The following is a 24972-nucleotide window of genomic DNA, read 5'->3' as shown; positions in this document are numbered from 1 at the left end:
TTTAAACTTTTAACGCGACATGACTTTTGTTTAATTTTAGGCTCTGAAAAGCTATCACATAGGGCAATATCACAATGTCATATTTATAAATTCTTGTATTTGGCAGATAAAAGTAACAAAACGGATTGTCTTTCATTTATGTATGTGCTATTTATGTCTTTATTATTGATCTATGTATAAATGTTGATATTTATTTATTACTGAATTAAATTTTTATTCGTACCTTCAAAATATACGATTACTATTTTCAAGTTTATACCAATTATTTATACCATGACACAAATAATTTATATCTAGATCTATTAAATTTATCCAAATAGAGTACTTTATCATATTTTAGTATCACATATACTTTTATACATTATTTACAAATAACATTGTTAACAGCAAGACAATGTTTCCAAATTTTTGAAGATGTGATGTTGTTATTTAATTCTAAATAAAAATATCGTTTAGTGTAATTAAGCTTTTGAAGGAAAACAATATCCCCAAATCTCACGAAAAATATCCTAAAATACGTACAGATATACTGTATGTAACAAAGGCGCCAAACTAATTGACTGGATTGAGAAAGGACAAAATGTCAATTAAGCTTGGGTTATATAATACTTACCCTTTTCTGTTTTTCATTTATTCTGACTTTGGTAAATCCTGGCAAATTTACCCATAAACAATATATTATAAAATAATACCGTCTTCAGAAATTTTTTAGAACGACATTGACTTCATCAGCTGAGTTAAATTAATAAAAACGAGACACGTTGAGGAAAATATTGCAAACCTAGCAAACCTTGAATCATTGGTGTAGTTATTGAATAAGATAAGTAATAAAATGCATCGTTTTACAATAATTTAGTAGTTGTCTTTTTTGAGGCATTTATGTGCGTAAGAGTAATTGACATTCTTGTAAAATGTCCATGCATGCACAATTTGGTCACATACATAAGACATTTACCTCAGTCTCTACATAAGATCAGAAAACTTAACTAGTGTTGGAAATGCGGATATATACCTCTCAAGCTGATATCAACAACGTTAAAATTCAATGTCTGTCCAGTCTGATATTGTTACATTTTGACTTAACTAAAACTTGACAATGATTTACAACTCAAAATAATAAGTGTGTTATTGAAACAGGTAAACTGTAAGACAACCAATAAATTACAGAAAGAAAAATAAGCAATTTCCTATTCCCCCTTTCACTCGTTTATGGTAACATTTCCATCCTCTCTATGTGATACGTATGTAGCAGTCTAGTACTGGTGTAATCCTCCAGGAACGATGGTTAGGAAACTACCCGCCTATCTGACTGACTGAAATACTGCCGGAAAAAGTCGTAAAATGAAACAAACAAACAAAAACAAAATAAACGAGAAAACAATGGGCAAACCAAAACAATATGGCATTTTGAAAGGGGATCAGATGTCATGAAGCCTGCATATCACAGATGAAACGTCAATAGACAAAGTTACATAGCAGGCAACATATCCTTGGTGTGATTCAACATTATTCAAGTAGGAATATTCGAATTAGCCAACTAGAAAAAGCAAATAGTTAAAACTAAAAATACCACAAAAACAACAATAATGTCGTGCTGAACGATATTTAAGGATCGAAAATATAACATTTCTGATTGAATGTACAGAACTAATCCATCAAGGGATCTTGAAAATACTCGACACAAATATTCAAAGTAAAAAAGTGATATACTGTACGCAATACCCAGATGCCTTTCTTTAAGATAAAGGTCACATTTGGTGAAGAAAGGTCAACATCATCTGTTCGAGAGTATTCGTGCTGTCCGGTCCAAAACATTTTCATCTATCAAAAGATTTTGAAATACCTACGCACAAATTTTCAACATGACTACGTGTCGTTTACAATAGCCAGACTCCTACCTTCAATGTCAAGGTCACACTTGAGTGCTTAATCTTAAGATGGTCTGTTCTAGGGTATATTTTGTGTACGGTATATATAAATTTTCATCAATCAATGGATATCAAAATAACTTGGCCCAAATGTTAACAATACTTAGATGACATGTCATACGCAACACCTAGACCCCTGTCTTGAGGTCAAGGTCAAGGTATACAAATGTATTTCTGTTGACAGGTACATAGGAGTTATTGCATACCATTTCTCTTATGAATTTATTGTTACTTGCATTTGCAGATCTTTCATTGACTAAATTGTTTCACTGAAAGTCAAGTACCAGTCATTAATCAATTTTGTGCTTCATGAAAAACTTCCCTTATGCGGTGGACATTGGTAACTCTGTTACAAATTTATGTTTATAGTGGATATAAGACATTAATTGGTTTATGGTTAAAATATTATAATCTTATGATTTTGAATCCGAATGTTCAAGAAATGTTTCATTGAAATGTTTAGTCGCAAATTATTAATTAATTAGCAAATTAATCAAATAATTTTCATAATAACCCAAACGTTGCTGATAAAACAGAAACATTGCAAATGACGCAACTGTTGCTTCTTTGATTTATTTTTGCATTAAATCACAAAACAAGAAAACAGCGAATGTTGTTGTTCAATTTACAGATTGAGAATAAAATTGCAGTTCAATTATCAAGAAGCTCAACTATTAGCTATGTCTTTTTTATATTTGTGTTACTGTTTTTATATCTCAATTAAAAATAAATTGCATGAGATAGTGATTGCATTTGATAACAATAAGGCGTTAATTTGACAATCTGTTTTGATGAATTTGACCAGGAATATAACTTTAAGGGTTTCCATTCTCTCTGTTTTAAATAAGGTTTTAAGGTATTTGTTCAAGATATAGTCTTCACGAATAACTGAAAAATAACCAACAGAGTTAAGTATTAATCAAACAAAATAATTCATTATTATGCATGTACGATAATTTCTACAAAATCAGTATGTTGAACATTTTCTTCTAATCAGCATTTCTATTTAAAGAATTTTGTTTCTTGCCTGAGTTGTTTTGCAGCTTAATTAGCAATAATGTCGGTGTTAAACAATATTTGGAGGGAAGCCATCTTTTTGTGTTTGCTTAGTAATTTCATATTCGCGTGCTTAACCACTTGAGCTAGACAAAGAAAATATAAACGAGTAACGCGGTTAGAAACAACAACAATAACAAAAACAACAATTAAATCAAACATTTTTTTTCACAAAATTGTGTGAAACGATTTAACAGACACAAAGTGTGCAGTTTTTGAAAACAGTTGATGATACCGTCATGACATATGAAAAGGTTTAGGCTTAACACCTTTTGCACATTAAATTAGCATTTATCTGACTGTTTTCGTCGATTTAATCCGGTCACGTCCCCGTGGTAGATCCCATTGCACCTGCTATACTGGAGCTAGCGGATCTTTCGCATATTAGCGACTATGCATCCAATATGATTTTTTTAGTCGGGATGAGGGACAAAATATCATTAGACCCAATATCCAAGGTTCATTGTCTCGGAGACATTTCCGCTCGAAACCAGCGAACCATTTGATTACTAATCCGATACTCACGCTTTTGAGTCAAGCGGGCTAATGAAATAGCATATATAACATTATACACATATTACAAAGCAATGCATGTACATAATTTATCATTTGATATTGTGTTTAAAAAGATAAACAGCTGATATTATATTTATCACATTGTTTCCTTTTCTGAGTGAACAATGTATTGCCATGTTTTGCTTCATTCATGCATATCATTAAATGTGGATTGATTTAATCAAACACTTTTGTCCTGCCATTCAGCATTATGATATGATAACATTTTTTCCTCATTCATAAAATTTCAAATATACATAGTATTTTCTTTATACCAATTAAACGAATTGTGGTGTATCTACTTAACCCTTTACCACATATATACGCGAAACAACGCACTTTCGACCCCCCCTTTTTTATGCCTGAAATAGTGAAAAATGTCCTATTTGGGCCCCAAACACATGTTGTCGTTTGAGAAATGTTGCTAAAAAAAGTGAGCACTTTTTCGGCGCTGCCCCCCATCCAAAAGATACATCAGGGGGTTGCCAGAAGGGGGATGTGCCCCCTTCTGTAAGGGGGGTTTGAAGGGGGGCGGAGTGCCCCTCATCGCCAAGAAAATTTTGGACTTGTGAGAGGCTAAAATTGACCCCAGGTCGATCATAATGTAACGTTTAACCTACGCTGAAAAGCCTTTGACTCTATCTCAATCCCTTGAGCAGTTACAGCACTTTGAAATAAATTTTGATGGAAAAAATCGAGGCAAAATAGTGATTTTTGGCAATTTTGAGATGTCCCCTCGTTGCCATGGTAACAAGAAATTTAAGACTGAGCATGTCGTTACAAAGGCAATGGTCCAGTCAACATTAGTGCCAAGTTTGATTAGTATTGAAGCATTTTTCATAGTTTCATAGCAGTTTGAACTTGTAACAGGAGGCTTTTCAGTGAAAACGGCCATTTTTCACAATATGCTCATGGGGGAAAGGGTTAACTAAAAAAAATTATAAATGTTTCAAAACAACAATTTTTCACCAAAATTAGGTGAAAGACCACATGTTAACATGGAAAAACTAGTTTTTAGGTGATTCCAAAGTTTTTCATCATTTTTTGTTAACCCTTTACCACATATATACGCGAAACAACGCACTTTCGACCCCCCCCTTTTTTTAGGCCTGAAATAGTGAAAAAATGTCCTATTTGGGCCCCAAACACATGTTTTCGTTTGAGTAATGTTGCTAAAAAAAGTGAGCACTTTTTCGGCGCTGCCCCCCACCCAAAAGATACATCAGGGGGTTGCCAGAAGGGGGATGTGCCCCCTTCTGTTAGGGGGGTTTGAAGGGGGGCGGAGTCCCCCTCATCGCCAAGAAAATTTTGGACTTGTGAGAGGCTAAAAATAACCCCAGGTAGATCATAATGTAACGTTTAACCTACGCTGAAAAGCCTTTGACTCTATCTCAATCCCTTGAGCAGTTACAGCACTTTGAAATAAATTTTGATGGACAAAATCGAGGCAAAATAGTGATTTTTGGCAATTTTGAGATGTCCCCTCGTTGCCATGGTAACAAGAAATTTAAGACTGAGCATGTCGTTACAAAGGCAATGGTCCAGTCAACATTTGTGCCAAGTTTGATTAGTATTGAAGCATTTTTCATAGTTTCATAGCAGTTTGAACTTGTAACAGGAGGCTTTTCAGTGAAAACGGCCATTTTTCACAATATGCTCATGGGGGAAAGGGTTAAATTTTAGAAACCATATATAGACATTGTACCATTATTAATTTAGCTGTATCAAGCTATGTTTATTTAGCTGATCTATGTATATTATATCTGAATCTGGACATTCCATATGTCTGAACATAAAATCATACGATAGATAGACGCTGAGATAATTGAATATAAATTATGAATTATTATATAAAATCATTGTTGTCGTCTTAATAATGCCTTTCAATTTTCACATTTACATACTATTTCAAGGAAGCTTAAATACGGATGACCGTTGGAATCATAATAAGGAATTTATAATAAACATTGTGAACATAAGGAGAAAGTTGAGTACAAATTAAGTACGAATTCTTCACGTGAGTTATTATGTAATATTGTTGCGGCAACTCTCAAAAGTTGCCTATATCGGTAAAAATGAAAAAAAAAGCTCGCTTCGATAGAGTCTGTGCATGCACGTCACCGGGTTTATCCCATAAACCAACCATACATCCTGGGTACAATTATAGCATTTAAATGGGATATAAAGAAATGATCAAGATCCACAGATGATATCACAGAATTTTCAAATTTTTACGTTCCTGCAATTTCATTTTGCGAAAAGTTCCCTTTAAGTAAAATGATGTTTATTCACAAGAAAACCAGCAAGCGGAAGTGCACAAATGTATTCATAAAATGGGGATAAGATATTATTTATGCAACCTGGTTCTCACAGATACCTGTCAATGAAATCTTAATGTAAAATCAAGAAACATGTCTTGAATGCGAATAAATCATTCTGGAATACCAGAAGAAATGTGTAAAACTATGAAAATTGTATATAAAAACGTTTAAATGCGAGACGTTGAACGACTTTATTATATTTAAACAGCAATATTTTTCTTATAACAGAGAAGAAATTAAGAATAACAAGAGCGCCAAGATAGAATTAGATCGCTTACTTGACCCATCGCCCTCAACAGAGCGATTACCTAGACAAGCACGCTGACAAAGTTTGATGAAAATTGAGTCAAAATGTGACCACTAGAGTGTTAACAAATTTTGCCATATTTGGGCGATGTGACCTAGTTGTTGACCCCTAGTGACCCATATACGAAATTGACATAGAAATCATCTAAAGAAACTTTCAGAACATTTCCTAGGATACTTGGATCAAAACAGTAGTCACTAGGGCGTTAACAAGATTTTCCTTTTTTTAACTCCTGATACCTAGTTTTTCATCCGAAATGACCTATGCTCGAACTCATGCGACCAATTATCATAATTGGGCAGTGTGACTTTGTTTTTGATCCAAGGTGACCCATATTCAAAATTGACCTAGAAATCATCAAAACAGACTTGCATATCAATTTCCAGGATATTTGGATGAAAACAGTTGCCACATAAAATTGTTCTAACTTTAGTTCCTGTGATCTAGTGTTTCATCCGAGATGACCCATTTTCGAAGTTATTCGAGCAATAACCAAAACAAGCCTCCTGACAAAATTTGATGATAATTGAGGCAAAAATGTGGCCAATAAAGTGTTAACAAGGTTTTTCCATATTTTGCCCTAGAAATAATCAAAACAAACTTTCACACCAATTCCCAGGCGAATTGGATAAGAAAAAGTAGCCACTAGAGTGTTAACAAGATTTTTCTATTTTTAGCTCCAGTGACCAAGTTTTTCAACCGAGATGACCCATGTTCAAACTCATCCGAGCAATGTCTTATACAACGATCCTGAAAAAGTTTAATGATAATTGAGGCAAAAATGTCACCACTAGAGTGTTAACGAACAAATGTAAACGGACGATAGAAAACGGACGACGAATATTCAACGATCCTAAAAGCTCATCCTGAGCTAGCTCAGTTGAGCTAAAAAGAAAAATGTCTGATAAAGAAAATCAGAATGTATAATTTCTTACAGGTCCAAAAGCAAAATAATTATGTCAAAAAAGTCTGAATTCAATCATTGAATATGTTTTTCGTCTTCAGCTGTACACTTCTTTATGTAAGAAAGCGATTCCCGACAGAAATTACATTATATAACTTGTCACCCTTGAAACCGTATTATTAGATTGTAACTGTCATTGTGCCAGAAAGCCATATACAATATGTTCTCTAGTGACACAAAAAAACACTTTAAATGATAATACTGAACATGTTTTATCACATTAGAGACAAAAGTACAGAAAACTGAAATCATTTTACACTTCCAGATACACAGAAAATCCTAATTGAATACCCGAAAAAGCATTTGTTTTTTTTAAATTGAATGTGTTCGTAGCATTCATTTGTTCAAAAGATTTATGCTATATCACACTTGATAGCATTGTGGTGGTTTTAATCCCTTTTCATCAAACAATTCCTTTTAAGGCAAATTATGCTAAAGAAACGAATAGTTTTCTGCAAACAATTTGTTACTGTTTTAGAGCATGAAGAATACTCAAAGAAAAAAGTGTTGAATTTGTAATTATTAGCCAAACAAGTGCCATTTTGACTTCGATACAAAATTTAAAGTGATTCAGGGATTTGTATGGAATTAAACATACCACTTAGTTTACATGGTACTATTTTTCATTCAAATAGCTGTCTAATTGACGCTACTTTGATATGGTTATAATCATCTAACAAACATTTAATCCATTATTATAACCGTATAAAGTGGTTTATCACTTCTAAGGAAGTGAAATGTATTTATTCATTTATGAGGCTTAATGTGGTGTCTTTACCTTTATATGATAGATGCTGATATTATTTCCATAACTTTTTATCATCATAGATAATAATATACTTGTAACGTTCAATCTATAAATATGGGCAGTCTATTCATAATTAAGGTTACCGTAGATAAACCTCATCTTTTTTTCCAATACCAACTGTTTGTTTAGTTAATCAATCAGTCGATCTTTGCTGAATATATTCGCAATCCAGTTCAACATAGGTCAACTGGACAATGAAAAGAATGAGCATAATGTCACTTTAATCTATTTCAAGAATTGAATTGTACTCTTAGTTATGTCAATGATTTGACTGTTCTAATGGTGAAGAGTGTGATGCTAAGCAAATATTGGTAAAGGTAATGACACTTAATTCATGAAATGATTAAGTGAGCTGATATAATATACAATAAATTTTACGATTTTACGTACAATTTGTAACAAAAATTAACGATTAAACAATTATTTTATTTTGAAAATGAAACTGCCGGGGCTGTCATTGCCCGAAAACTTTTTTAATGGGCCCTATATACGCATAAAAAAAGTGCACTACAGTGCTGTTTTTTTGATTTTATTGGTTTCTGAAGTTTTTCCTTCTTAATTACATTAAAAACACTTGCAATATTTATGTTTTTTGAAAAAAATAGTAACAAATTTTAACTTTTTTTTAAAATGTATAATTTAAAACATATAAAATTTTTAAAAGGGTTTTGGCGTCCGACAAAAATTTTTGACTCAAATTAAAAATTTTACAGTTCTATTTTTTTTGTTAAATTAAGTGTATCAGTCATTTCAGTGTCAGGAGGTCGTATGTATTCGTTCAAGGAAGGGAAACACAATATGCATGATAAGTAAAACAAAGGGAAAAAAGGTCTGACACGTGACAATAGTTTAACTAATAAAGGCGTCGTATTTGGTCTCCTATCCCCTACATTTAACTAGCTAACAAACCCAATAATTGACTAGAGCATGGAAAAGAGCCACTTTCAGGCAAAGACCTAGAACTTTTAAAGATAAAAGAGAACAAGATACTTTATTTTGGGAAATTACCGCTTAGGTAAGCATTGTATAGCACTAAATTCGTATATTTTAGTTCTTGAAATGTCTAGAACAATTAAGAGGTGAGGTCTAAATCGAGCTCACCTTAACTTAGAGATTTAAAATTATTTCTTCGTCAAGACAGAGACAAAAAGAAGATATGTTTTAAAAGGGGTACAAAATTAGGGTTTTTTAGGGAAAAAAACGTAATTTTTTTAAATTTTTTTTCCATGTTTTTTCCTTTTTGTTAGTTAAAATTAAATTGAAATGGTTATTTTAAATAACACAAATTTGAGAAAAATTTATAAGAAAGAAAAAACTGATAGGAAATTTCCCTGGGGGAACCCCCAAAAAGGTACTTTTAAAAATGCCCTTTGATTACGGGTGTTCATGGTTTGGAAAATTGAATTTACCGCCCAAAACCACTAAGTTAAGGGGAAATTTCCCCATTTTATTTTAATGGTAAAAAGGAAATTTTTTACTTAAAAGTATTTTATTACGGGGGTGGTCATTCCCTTTTTAAAATTTCACAATACCAGGTTTTTTTAAAAAGGTTTTTAATTGGGTAATTCATTTTAACCCTTTTCCGGACGTTTAATCTTTTTTTAAATTTCAAAATTTTTGGGGCCCAGAAAAAAAGCCAAATGGCGCCCTCAGGGATTATTGCATTGCTACAAATTTTCCTGCTTTTTTTTTGCGGGAAATTTGAAAGGATCTCTCTTAGTGCCTTTTTTCGGGCTCGATGTTTTCAGGGGAGCTAAACGCGTGGTAAAAGACATCCTTTTGGGCCTTTTCCCTTTTAAAACAAAGTTTATACAGATAACCCTTTGAAAAGGTGTTTTTTAGCATTTTTCATTTTTCTTCAGGGAATATCTGTTTTTGCTGCGGGAAAACACGGGGGGGTTTTTTAAACATAACCCATATTAAATTTTAATGCCAGTTTTTTCTTCTTACCCATTTTTTACTTTACTATTGTTTAAAAAGTTCGTTGATATTGCAAAAGTGGTACAGCCGCCCTGGAAGCGTAATAATTGCTGCGGCAGCTCAGCAAAGTCCATTCTAGTGAGTAGTAAATAAAAATAACAATCCATGTAACAACCGATCATATGCAATGCAATCTTGGTAAAACAGCACAATGGCATCTAAGAAAACGCCGTACAAATCCAGTGAATAGCAACGAAAATTCATGACCTATTGCGCCTGGGTACTTCCTGTATAGTAAACCTTACTGAAAATAGAGTACCGCTTAAACCGGTGCCATGGAGCGTGATAGAAATTGCGCAAATAATTGATTTAACTTTCGTGTATCGGTTGTATTTTCTCTTTTATTTTCAGCCTTTTAACACAAACAACAAAAACACACGCAAACAAACAGAGGAAAACACGTGTTTGTTCTGTTTTTACGAATATCACACTTTGCAAATATTTTAAAGACTGATAATGTGAATGATGAAAAATCTATACAGCTTGATAACCCATCTATGAGAAACACCAGACTATGTAAATATTAAGTTACCATGCATACAATTAATGTTAATGCTAACTTTTCGGAGCACTCCGATGATTAAGTATTTTCAAAACTTTTGTCATCAATATCTTTTTTAATACCATTCTTATCTTAATTGAAAAAAATATGTTATACATACTCATGCAGTATCTCTCAGTAGCAAGAAGAAAAAGAAAGAATTTCAAGTGGCTATATAGGCTACGGTGTAATCAAATTAATTAAACGTATTGCAATACTCTTTACAGTTCAATAGCATATAAAAACCGGAATACAACGAAACCAAATCAAATAAAAAATTACACAAGTTTTTGCCTTCTTCATAAAGATACATGAACACACTTACCTCTAAATCCACGATTTCTTTCGTATATTTATTCCTTATAATAATTATCTGAGGGTCTCTAATTTTCCTGAGTTGTAGACCAACAACTGTGGGAGATTTTGCACATGTTTGACCAAATTTCTTTAATGCTGCAGTATTCACACCTTTAAAACTGTTTGTATTGTGAAACTGATGCATTTTGTTCCAGTTTATTTTCTATCTTAGGGTATAGTTTGTTTTTATAACATTTTAAGAATATTTTGATACGTTTCACATATTTACAGTTATTCAAATTTGCAATAACATTTATTTACTTCTTTTCAACTTGAACATTTTTTATCTGCAGTACAAGTAATATCCATAGTTTGTTTTGTCGCGTGTAGACAATTCAATAAATGTACACATGTATGTTATAAATTTTGTCATAGTAAATTCTAGACAAAAACATCATAAAACATTAACATTGTCTCTTTCTCTCTCTTCGTTAAATACTACTGTCGCCTCTCTATAATCCAGCCTTTTTTTCTCCAATAACTGGAAAGACAATATTTTTTGCATATAACCATGTTACATAGGAACGCGAGAGATCGAGTTCAAATATAATTGTCACAAAAAAGAAGCAATCAGAATAATTGTAAAGATTATATTCAACTGAAAGCTTAATTTTATATTATACACGGATCACACAATAGTGTTTTGAACTCACAAAACAAAAGGGTTAATGGATTGATGATTGCTTCATAACGAATTTTGTAAGAACATTTTATTGAAATGAATAGAAATATTTTTAAAGATTTTCTAGATAGGCAACCATCTGATCTTTTTAAACCTAAAATTTTCTATTGTCACATTTTTAAAAAAAAGGGTATCTTTCTTATTTAAGAAAATCATTTGTTGATTATTTTTTTTTTTTAACGTACATTTTTTAAGAGTTTTTGTTTTCCGGGACTAAAACCCAGACCGTGACAATTTGAAATAAAAAACCAAAAAAAAATCTAAAGTTTTTAATTTTTGGCTAAAAAATTAATTTTAGTGTATTTTTTAAAATTTTTTTACACATTTTTTCTTTATTTTACTAGAACACAAATAGATTTTAACTATCAAAGTTTATAGTTGTATTTAAATTATATTCATAATTTCACTTATTCCACTACTTTATGAATTGCAATTCACTATATTCCATTTTTTTGCTATTTTATTTGAGCCAACTTGTACAACAAAGCACGTATGATATTGTCGTCTGCTACTTAACGCTTCTGCATTGATCTATGAAACGCTGTCATACACTAACAATCTGTTGAAACTGATAAACACGCTTTTATAGCAGCAACTCTATCTTTACTATTGGTCTTTCAGGAGCGGCGAAATGTGAGTCTATGAAAAGTTTTCTATTAAATTGGCACACAAGAGTGTTATATGAAAAAAGAACTATATGTAGGGTTATCAATCGCCCTTGCATACTAACTGGTATATTAATGTACTGAATTTTGTTTTTAAATATTTTTTGGATAATTCAAAGTACAAATGACACACATATGATTTTCAATACGTGATATTGTCTAACCGAAGAAGTATAACACTTTCTTTTAATTACATTGTTGATTTTGATTTATTCCTTTGATATATTTTTTAAAATTCGTTTATAAAGGATTTTATAAACATTTGTTTGAAACAATAATATCCAAGTTACAACCAATAAAAATATCTGCTGTGTAACGAAGTAGAAAGTACAATGATTTCTAATACGTGCATGAAACCTACACAATCATACAGACCGAGTAGTTTAATGAATTTCGCTGAGCTGTCTTGTCCGTTTATTAGAAATATCTATGGACGGAAATTAATACGGCATTCAAAACCAATATTATCCGTTATTTAACTTATGTCAAAAACAAATTATACAGTGTACAATTGAAATTGTAATGAACAAACGCTGTGCTAAAGTGATTGTTTGTTAATGTATGAAATGAATAATTCATCAGCTAGACCATTGAAAGACATCTTTGGTCATGTCTAATTTGAATGCCTTTTCATTAATTTAAAAAGCTATTTTTGTGTAAAAACACCACGTTTTACTGTGCGTACAAAAATTGTATACGCTATTCCTATTTGAAAATAATATAATTTTGTATTAGAATTGAGCATATGTGTTGAAGTACGGTAGAAATAAAGTAATACAGAGCATAACTTATAGATGTGAAATTGGCTTTTGTCAGTTGTTTTATTGAACACAAATCTTTTTTTTAATTAAACGACACTTTGCATTTAAATTCTTGTTAAATGATTGTCTCTAATACTTGAATATTACATGAAAAATGATGAAGTGCAAGTTTATGAAAAAAAAGCTTTTTTAAAACCGAGCATTTTTAATTTTCTTAAAGTTTGGGAGTATCGTAAAACCCGGGTGCTAAGGGGGGATAAAGGGATGTTGCACCATTCATAATCCCTCATGTAGGGGGCCCAAAAATTAAAACCGGGTTTTTTAACAGTATATCTTTCTTCTTTTTAATGTACGCCCCCCGGGGCCCGGGAATTAAAAGGTGTTGACTTAAAACCATTTGGGCCCCTCCACCGGGGAGGGTTGGGAATCCCGACGGGGAATTTTGGGTTTTTTTCATGTGAGGAACCCTATCCAGTTTAGCTTACGGAAACTTTCGGGGGTTTTCTATTCGGGTTTGGCCCGTTCGTGCCTGAAATAATGCCCCGGAACCCCCTTTGGGTTTTTCCCTTTTACTAGAAAAAGCGGGAAACGCCCAACCCGTTTGCTTTTGCTGTTTAGAATACATATAAAATTTGTATCTGTATTGTATATACATGTATATAGCAATAAAATATGATTAAACTAAAGGCGTCGCGATATGACCTATACTGTGTCGATGTGACGTAAAACCCAAAAACAAACAAACAAACAAACTGAACGAATAGAGAGAACAGTTCACGTTCCTACCAGTCTTTTAAAATTGAACCATAAGTTAATCTTGAACATGAAAGGAAACTATTATTTGGTTTCGTCTAAAATTCATAATTTGGGTATTCTTCATTAAAACAGATGCTACTTTTTTGACAGAGAGTTGTACATGATACAACAACAACAACAACAATAATAATAATAATAATAAAATTAATAATAATCATGATAATAAAAAGAATAATGATACTAATAATGTTGATGATGATGATAATATTATTATTAATAATGATGATAATAATAATAGTAATAATAATAATAAAAATAATAATAATAATAATAATAATAATAATAATAATAATAATGATGATAATGTTTTATATTTATTTTGGAATAGAAGAATTTGATAGCAAAATACCAATTTAAGAATGCACTGAAAATACTACAACGAAAGAAATATGATGATGCTATTAGTGTTTATGGTCCTTTGACACTGAGCTTGCTGGCGACAACAGAAATTACCTATACAACCATTGCAGATCATGGTCAGCCGTCACACTCGAGCCGTATTATCATTGTTAACACTGTTCGCTTTTTAGTATGTACGAGGGATGATAAAAAATAAACCGGACTGTGACTGTCAATTGAAGAATGTTCAACCTATCACTTATTGTTATATATCACACTTAATCGGAAAACAATACCTGTAAACTGATGCTATATCTAATCTGATAACTCAACTAGCTTCTCCGTTACAGCGAATTCAAAAACCATGGTAACGCACGACCGGCGCAGTGCGTCAATTTGTGTTGACATACGGCGCTTTATGCTGCGTATATTTTACAATATGGCTAATTTAGATTTCAAAATACACCAAAACGTCATGAACCATATCTTTGACGATGTCAGAAAAAATAACTTCATTTAAATCATATTTATATTTGCAATCGCAACTCAAACGTCACTTGTTAAAGAAATACTCGTGTTAATACTATGTCGTTGGAATGTCTCGGAAATCGATCAATAAGAAAAGTTTGTCAAAAGTAAGGCGAGAAGCTGTCTAAAACGTAGAAAAAGATTATGGCTAACAAGAGAAAAGTTCCAGGAAGCCACGGCATAGATTTTGATAAGCATAAAGGATAAAGAAAGGGTAGTAGAGAAATAGAAAACAAGTAAGTGAGAGACAGAAAGAAGAAATTTTCAATGACGTTGGTGACGTCAATCGCAGAGACGTTGAAAAATGACAATCGATTGACTGCGGACATTGTCAGTGATATTCGACAGTAGCTACGGGACGGTGCAGTCATCTCTAAGGATTTCTAAATGATAATTGTTAATGCATTAATTATATTTATTGTATTCTTGGTTTACAATTGTATAAATGATTTTATTAATTTACGCAGTAGTCGTACGGAGAAATTGTGTAAACAATTTAGCGGTCACGGTTCAAATTCGGCTATGCGTTTTATTTATTTTAAAATAATGACAATGTTGTTCTTAGTTGTATTATTCTTTTATTTTTTGTATGTATGATACATTATCATTCAGCAGCATTATTTCACATTATTTGTAAAACATAATGTAGTTTATTGCATGTGCGATTTTTCCATTTTCCAGCAATCAAGTTATAGAATGAAAGAACGGGAGTTTGCGTAACTAAAGGGACTCTTTATCATCATCCATTCTATTACAATACAATATGATACCGACTTGTACAGATATATATATATAGGCAGTGGATAACATGTGTACCACGTATTGGCCTACTTCGTGTATGAATAAAAAGCTGCTCCGTTAAGGACAATACGCTTGTGACGTCGTTAACGTCAATTTTTAGTTATACCGTGCGCCGCATTGCTTTACATGTACATGCCAATAAAAGCATAACTTTTTTATTTGTTGATATTTCTTGTTAGTATTTTTTGCATCATTTAGGGGAAAGATTCCGATTTATTGTCCGTGTATTTTGATGTAAATTCATTTATCAGGTAAAGAATCATTTACAAAGTCCGGATAATTTTTGATCATCCCTCGTACTTATTTTAAAAAATTCGGTTATAAAGACGAATGTTTTTGCCCAAACTGAAAGATGAACAAGTACATTTATGACAATAAGCATGGTTAAGGAAATGTTTATAAACAAGAAATACTAAAAACTACATATATGACCCATCCTTCGTATCCTCTAATGAGTAGTAAGAATAAGTAACTACATTGTGCATGTATTATAGAAGTCATAGAGAAAGTGTTCATATTCTGGTCATCATTTGCTGTTTGGATATGTTTGTAATACATGAGTTTGTTTCCTAACTATTATGAATTGTTTATAATATTATGTATAAGCACAGCAGATAAATATTGGCTTGGCAATCTAAGACTACGATCCATCATTATAAAGACAGCTTGTTTGTTGATACAGAACTTATTTTAGTTCGATTATGTAGGAAGCTATAAGCTTATAGACACACTTTCGAATCGGTTCCTGGAACCAACCAGTACTGAGCAATGAGTGTGAAGTTTTTTGCTCAAGGAAAGAACGACTTGCCAACGACGGGAATTGAACCCATGCGGCTAGCGATTATTAGATTACTAGTCCGACGCGTTAACCACTCGGCCATGTCGTCACGTTGTTGAGTGATGTCTTAAGTAATACTATGCAACATGCATGGTCGTCAAGTTACAGTTGAACTGTCTTCCTAGGCATTGCTCTATTTTTGATTTTTTCAGCAATACTTACATGTAATTTTTTCATATTCTTAAAGATCCTGTATGTTGTAATTGAGGTTGTATACCTCACTTAATTGAAATTTTATATAAGTATATAATTATTTTCATAAAACAATTTTCAAACAATGAAGAATATGTAAAATATGTACTGCAAATATTTGTGTACATTATATGTAATCATTAAAATATATGCATTCATTTCTTATTGAAAATTGGACTTAGACTTTATAGAAAATAAATTTGTAATTACCTCCTTTTAATTACATGAAATGTTAAATTCGGTAATATCTTTATATGCTTTTTGGAACTTACAATATTGACAAATCTTCATTTGAGCATTATATTTATAATATAAAACCATAAAAATGTGTTATAGGATCATGAAATATAAATTAATAATTTGATTGAATGTTTTATAATCATTCGTAATGCCTTGCATATTTCTAAACTGCTTTCAATAAGAAAAGATTTATATATTCTAATTATGTGTGTATTGTGCAAATGACCTTTTAAAATTCGGATAACATTGTAATCTATGTGTCTCTGTATATACCGATCACGTGATATTTAAGATGAATCTGATATTATTATCAGAATTATATTGCTGTGATATGTAACATTAGCACAAATCAATATCATTTAGTTGTAAAAGAATTTATATAGTTAAATTGTGTTGGAAGCAGAAATGCATTATTGGTTCTGGTACTGGATTACGTATTGCACTCGTTTTGCTCACAACAAAAATTTGCTACTACGGGTACTGTTATGCCGTCCAAAAATGTGCTACTGGTACTGTTATACCGAGGCATTACTAAGGTTTACACAAAATATTGAAAGAGGTAAACCCATGTTATGAGATGTTGTTCAAAATGGAAATGTAGTTGTTACAGTTAGTATATGTTCATATGTTCTTATAAGTGTAAATGTTCATTTTAAGACGTAAGATAATTGTATTGTTTCACAGTTAACTAAATATTAAACAACAGGATTAGATTTTGACCAGGCACGCAATTCGTTCAAAATAGCTACAGTACTGACCTGTTAAACTATACGACTTTTTCATCTTGGATTGTCGTTTGACATTGCGTATGCAGCAAAAGTGAAAATTTGAAGGTACATGTACGGTACTGTTTTTTTTTTTATTTTCAAAATAAAATTATTGGTATTGAACCAAAACTAGTACTGATACAAACAAAGCTACATTGTAGTTATACGTGTTAATCGCTTTTCACGCCAATGTGGCCAGAATATCATTTGATGTAGAAAAAACAAGAATAATTGAATTTTCCATATCTGACAAAGTGCACTGACATCAGTTTTCTAAATATAGTTCAAAGTGATAACACGATGCTGTGATAATGTCATGAAATTGCCGTTAATGATTGAAATCAAACTATCGTCCTTATTTATTCTGAATATAGCCTGAATCAATCACAATTTATGTCTTTATAAAAGAGAATAGAAATAAACAAGATAAACACATATTTAACTACGTTGTGAACTGTACATGCATTTAATTGGATTTTATATTTATATAATTCTAAAGTATAGATTTTAAGGAAGAATATATATATTTCTATTTCTTTTTAACTAAATGGAGTGATAATATTGAAGTTCATGTAAATTTAACAATGTAAACAAACTGTTGATGAACTGTAATATGGCTTGTAGACAAATTTAAAGAACACAATATTTGATCCAGGGGATATTAAGACACTTAAATTGTATCAAAACGAGTGTTTAGTATTGTGACTTTTATGAAACCTTTCCCTTACCAAAGTTTTGTTGTATTCTCGTCAAAAAATGTCACAAGATGTTTAGTTTTGTTGTATTCTCGTAAGAAAATGTCACAAGATGTGAGACAGTTGTAAAAATGTTTCGTAATTGTTGTTATAACTTTTCTTGTCTATCGGGATTATTAATTCCTTAGTCCTTAAGGAACAGTTAAAAAGTGAGTATTTTTTTAACATAATGTAAACTTATAACGTATGCAATATATAACTGATACGTTCTTTAAAAAAAACACCCCAAGGTATCTATGACGAAACTATAACATTCTGCATGAAAACAATTATCAGTCCATTATTTAAACATATATTTTCATACATCGTGTATGATAATAGTGTTTATTAATCAATTGCAGTTCAATATCAATATTACAAAGACTTACGTTATTGTCTTTGGTACTCGAAACAGTAATACAATAAATTGCTCTACTAGATTGCGCTTGACAATCGGAAAAAGATGACGGGCTTAAGCTAAAGCTATCAATACATTTTTATCTGTATCAAACAGCAGTGGCTACGTTTTAAACATACGCTCATATAGGGCAACAGACCTGAATAAACAAACGATGTCTTATCTCGACATGGGCTCTTATAAATAGTGTTTTTAACTATTACTGTTCTATCGATCAAAACATTTATATTGCTCAGACCACAAGTTCATATAGAAAACAAGAAAAAACACTTTAAAGGCATCGGCTATTCATGTAATCATGACATCAAAATACTTGATACAAGCGAAAGAACTGTAAGAGCTATTAAAAAAAAACAGAATATGAGAGGTTAAGATGACATAATGGGGCGAGGTTATACATTTTAAGATGATATCTCATTATAAAATCTAAAAGAAACCTAGCAACTGAATCATGAATCATCAGAATTATGAACAAATAATTAGACCGTCTGTATTTCAGGACGGACATATTAAAAGAAAGTATTTTATAGGGGATATTCAAATGTTTGCTAAAAACATGGGATTTATTTTCATTAAGTGGTATGAAAATAAATATTTCACTAGTTGCGGTATGATAATTATCATAACAAGAATTATCATAAAGAAGATCCCATTTTTATAGAAATAAAACATAACATTAAGCACTTTTTCTCATCTAACAAGCCCTTAAACCATTATTTAAACATTATACCATTAATGTTTTTCTTTCTAAAATGTACAAATTCATTCGTTTCTGAAGCAAAATTTGCCGTCAAAAAATGCCAGAACAACACTGTTCGTCAATAACCAAACGTTTTAAACGTTGCGGGTAAAGTTTTATATTACATCATTAAATTGCATAAGTATTCGCTAAGCAACAGTAAAATTCTCTATTTTTTCACTATTTCCGTCAACTTTATGTTTACCAGAAAGCAAGAAAAACAAACTCTTTACAATGAGATATACTGTAGTCTGCTATCTATCGATGTAAATTGTTTTTTTAAAACGGTTTACACTAACATTCTGTTAAACAAAATATGATCACGAAATCGTTATTTTAAAAGTAAAAGATATTTCAGCAGTAACAGAATATCGATTCTTAAAAGTTGACTAGCTTTAAAGTAGTACATTTTTAAGGAGACAAATGTCTTAAACATAAAATATAATGAAAGTTTGAAATCAACCTTTAAATCATAATTTATCTAGATTTGCAGGTGCATCACAATCATAATTCATAATGTTTAATCAGCTGATACATGTATTTTATCGTAATAAACGTCGAAGTTAAAAAATCCAACTTAAAAAACAACAAGCAAACAAACAAACAAAAAACGTCAAATGATTTTTTAATTGATAACTAGATTATTTTTATATTGTAATATATTAGAAACACTTTCACGTCAAAAGATAGGAAAACATGTCAGGGACTTGATACATCTTACTTATTAGTATGTTTCTTACAACTTCATCTAAAGAAATGTTAACGTAAAACACAAAATGCAGCGTTCAAATACGTATTTCGTTCGTTTCTTTTACCAATAAACATTTATTGGTTCTGACTTTCGTTTGCGAATTGCGGTTGTAAATCCAGAAAGAAGTCTGAAGATCTATATTATAATCTCACTCCTATTAAGTAGTAAAACAATTTTAAAGAGAGTTATAAAATTTGTTTAGATGAAACGAAATTGTAATGTCACGAATCGTCTTAACTGCAGTTAAATAAATGAAGAATCTAATTAGAAACAAATTAAGGAACATTGTTAGCGTGTTTCTAAGGTTTAATATCGAAATTTGCTTTGTATGCGAAGGAGTAAATTAACCAAACACTCTCGTTTTAGGTAAATTAGCATCTCATGACAAATGGCATCAAACGATACTTTATAGAAATACGCTTTCGTATGTAAAAATGTTTTACAAAGTCAGTGAACATTTTAAGGCTTGTTATTGAAGTAATGAAGCCTTCAAATAGATTTTGTACGGTTCAACATTAATTTATTATAGTTGCCTTTGTGAAATGACAGACATTATTCCGTGCCTTAACCAGTCATAACATCTTCTGCAACCATTTTCTTTAGTAATTAGAGATAAATTATTGGACTCGTTGTAACAAAAGTTTTGAAGTGTTCAGCAAAACTAAAAATGACACAAAATTAGCTGTTTATATCCTATGATATATATAAACATGAAATCACCAGGAGGTGGATAGATGGAAAAATATTGTGTGTATTTGTATCCGTACAATAAAAAAATAATAAAAAATTTAACACAAATATTTTTTTATTGACACAAGAAGTTTGTACAGTTAACAGGTATTACATCATGGAATTTTTAACATTCAATTTATTTCATGAAAAGTTTTTCAGTTCTTATAAACTTCCTAGTGTTTACAATTATTGTAGATGTATGTACGTATATTTATTCCATGATGGTTAATTATGTCACTAAGCGTTACATTTTTCTTCTAAGTATACTTCGCTCTCTTTAATATTGTACCGATAATATAATGCTGTTTTTAACCGATTTCTTTAAAATACTACGAATGACTTATAAAAAGAATGTAATTAGTCATCTAAATAAGGATATGTTGTATTTGATTTTCCCTCGCTAAGAACTAAGAAATATACATTTGAGACCAGTTTTATCTATTAAAACGTCCTCAAGAAAGATGTCTCATCCTTCACAAGACATTTAATTGTGTGTTTTGTCTCAACGGCTTGATTTATTCCTTATCCTCTAAGATTTGAACAAATAAAGTAAAAGACAACACATAATGTATTATATGATACATTTCTTAAAATATACAAGAATTAAATTAAATATGGAAGATCGTGTTATGATACGTTTCCTCTAATGAGGGAATCTATTGGTAAGGTATTGTTAAAGGCATATCAAGCATTAGAAAAGAACATTTGTTTCCTTTTGTTGAAAGTTCAAATAATTATGTTTCTATAATACTGCCATCATGTACTTAGATCACCTGGAAAAATAGCATTTAATGTTAAATTAGTTGTGATAAAAGTAAAACTGGTACTTTGACTTTCTTACAAAATAAGTTATCACCATATATTACCAACTGCTAAAATGCAAAAAAAAAAACAAAAACGGTTCAGGTCTTTGGCCAATGAGTAACTTTTAGAAAAACTATATCAGGACACCGAAAATAAAAACAAAATGATTGTTTACACTAAAAATAAAAGTAAAATGTTTGTTTTAAGACAAATGAAAGCATTTTCGAAGTTTAATGGACCTTCAATATGTTTACATGTTTTATATATTACAATTATAATTACTGAAGATGAATCTGGAGTACAATGACATACGGAATATAAATTCAAAGTAATTATTACTTATTCCTAAAATGTTACCAACACATTGATATTTACTATTCGGTGCATATTTTTTACATATACAAAATAATTATGTTCAATATTAATAAAGCTTTAAAGGTACAAATGTTCACGCAAATGCAAAATAATACTAAGTATTTAGATAAGAAACATTTACAAGCAAACACTGCGATTTTAAATACTAAAATGAGGTACCGAAGCTGTAATTTAAAAAAAACTCTATTGTGGAAGTGATACAAAGACAATTTTAGTGATAAGTCCCTGTATTTATCTAGAATCTGTGAAACGGCATCGATTTTATAATTATTTTCTAAGATACTGTAATGCACATTTAATGACGAATACCATTCATTACTTACTTGTTAATGTAGACTTTGTGCGTGTCTATTAGACACTAAAGGAAAGTCAACGTTGATTTAGAAAAAATAACATGCTTCCGTCTAGTAATTTGAATCAAATATTAAAATTGATTATTTTTCTAAAATGTAATTTATTAAATCATTTTTAAACTGAAAAAAGTGGTATGAAATTAATAATTTAATTGTTTAACATCGGGATCAACATTACAGTTCAATTTTTCTTGTCGACATTATCATTATGATGTCGGATTGAACTAATTCTACTAGTAGTCGTCTGGCATAATAGCACAAACAATGCCCGTTTACTTGATTTTAAACCAAAAACCCATCAACAAAATGATTGTATGAATACATTATTCGATCAAGAGAAACCTGATATATTACATTGAAAGATATATGCATATAATATCCTTTCTGCAAATCAGCATAATCTTTCTTTTATCTTAATATCCAAATTTAATTAAAATCAAATGAAATTCAAAGGAGACAGTCGAGTAAAAAATAATGATATAATAGTTTTAATGACTGATTAGCCTGAAATTAAGATAACAAAATAAAAACATCAATGGTTAGAAATAACAAGTTTAACATACCTCCAAATCCACGATTTCTTTTGTATATTTATTCCGAATTATTATAATCTGTGGGTCTCGAATTTTCCTGAGCTGAAGACCGACAACTGTGGGAGTTTTTGCACAAGTTTGACCAAACTTCTTCAAAGCTGCAGTATCCACACCTTTATAATTGTTTGTATTATGAAATTGATGCATTTTAAGCCTTGCTGTTTGAAATTAAACCCAATTTTCCTTTCCTCCTTACTTTATATATATATTTTACAGAAATTTATTTTGCATTAATCTTTCACATGCATTATTCTGTTTTACTACTTTGTTTGATATAATTACATATCATATTTAACTTTGAATGGTATAACATATTACTCTAAATGATATCAATAATCACGGACGTACACACGCTCAGATAAATATATCGTTAATCTTCCCATGACTTTATATGTTAACATACACATTTTCACTTGCATCACCATTTCTGTTTCTCCCAAAGCTGTGTTTACACTCTTCGGAACACAATAATTTTACAGTTTAGGTGACACGTTAAATACACAAAGACAAAACGTATAACTTACACGCGTTTGCGTATATAAGAAATATGAAAGTAACACATTTGCTCGAAGAAAAAACGACTAATGACGAAAAAACCATCGCCAGATTTTAATCCACAGCTTTCATAACGTTGAAGAAATAAGGACACGGACTGGGGACAACCGTTTTATTTCATTTAGATATTCCCGAAATCACACCGTTTCCTTTCATATATTGCATGCTTATATTCCGTTTCATGAACTCTGCTAAACATTTGTATTCTAAGACTTTTACTGTAACATAAACTGTTTACAAATAATTTACCAGAAATTCACCATGAATGCATCATTGGTTATAACATTCCACTTGCTATGATTCAACACAAGTTAACAATCAATAATCCGAATTAAATAATCATCCGAGAACAAAGATTGGAGTCTTTTACTTTTAAATTTTAAGAGTCGCTGTTACTGTTCTGATGCTTTAAGTAATACTGCAGTCTGCTATTTATGCTGCAATATTTATCCACGAAACGTTATCGCACACAGACAATCTGTTGAATTGGTAAACATCCAATAATAACACGAACGCTCTCTCTTAACTATTGGTCTTCTAGAAGCAGCAAAATATATTTAAATAGATATTATTATATTGTCCATGGCATATTACACAATGATAAAAATATTTACAAAAACGTGACACGTGTCGATGGCTTAACGCTAAATATGCAAACTGTCTGAAGAATTCCATTTAAAAGATTAAAAAAACATTTTACAACATTTTTTACGTTTACTTGTCACTGCACATATACTTGCTTGTATCATAGTTTGGGGACATTTCTGTTGAAAATGTGACAGAGTTAAATCGTATACATATACATGCACAGCATGTTAACTGGAGTGCAGGTATTAGTTACCCGCACTCCAGAGCATGCCCATTGATTGGTTCATTTCATTCGCTATTCTGGAAATGTTAAGAGTGCGATAAGTAATAGAAAGAACATCAAAACACTCGGCAATCTGATTTATACTCGGGGGGTTCGCCCCCTCATACAAATAAGATATCCTCGTGTTTCGATGCTCTTTCTATTACTTATCGCACTCTTAACATTTCCAGAATAGCGAGTATGTGAATAACATTTTAAAAGAGATATTTTATTTGAAATGTTTATTTTAAAACCCTTTTTTATCGTTGAATAATGTTTCTGGTGATTGCTAGTGTTTTTTTTATAATGACTAACTATAACCAAAGCACACTCTACAGGTATTGGTAAGGATAAAATCCATCCCGGCAAGAGTGTTATGCGTTCTAATGATTTTTTTGATGAATATTTTTCTATCTTATTTAACTTGTACAATAAAAGAGAACGAAATAGTCGATATATACGAGTAAAAATACGAGTGTTTATATCAATTTTAGGCAGACCTCCTTCTTCTGAGTGTTTTAGTTCTTTCATCTTTGAAAAGATGTAGTTATGACAGATATATTAAAATAAGAAATGTGCTTTAACATGCACTTTGTATAAGGAAAGAATGATTCATGATAGT

General features: G+C 31.0%; 1 protein-coding gene across 1 annotated transcript in view; it reads right to left on the bottom strand.

Annotated features, from left to right (window-relative positions):
- The window catches only part of LOC132729872 (dipeptidyl peptidase 4-like), a 168279-nt gene extending 144747 nt beyond the window's left edge, over positions 1-23532 (bottom strand). Inside the window, exon 1 of the mRNA XM_060715704.1 lies at positions 22916-23532. Coding sequence (XP_060571687.1) covers positions 22916-23092 — 177 coding nt within the window. The 5' untranslated portion in view covers positions 23093-23532. The remainder of the gene's footprint in view (positions 1-22915) is intronic.
- Positions 23533-24972: the final 1440 nt, after the last annotated feature.

Source organism: Ruditapes philippinarum, unplaced genomic scaffold (genome assembly GCF_026571515.1).
Source record: "Ruditapes philippinarum isolate M1 unplaced genomic scaffold, ASM2657151v2 ctg3532_1_1_1_1, whole genome shotgun sequence".
Classification (NCBI taxonomy): Eukaryota; Metazoa; Mollusca; class Bivalvia; order Venerida; family Veneridae; genus Ruditapes; species Ruditapes philippinarum.
Note: the sequence above shows the minus strand (reverse complement) of the source record. Positions and strands in the feature narration are given on the sequence as shown.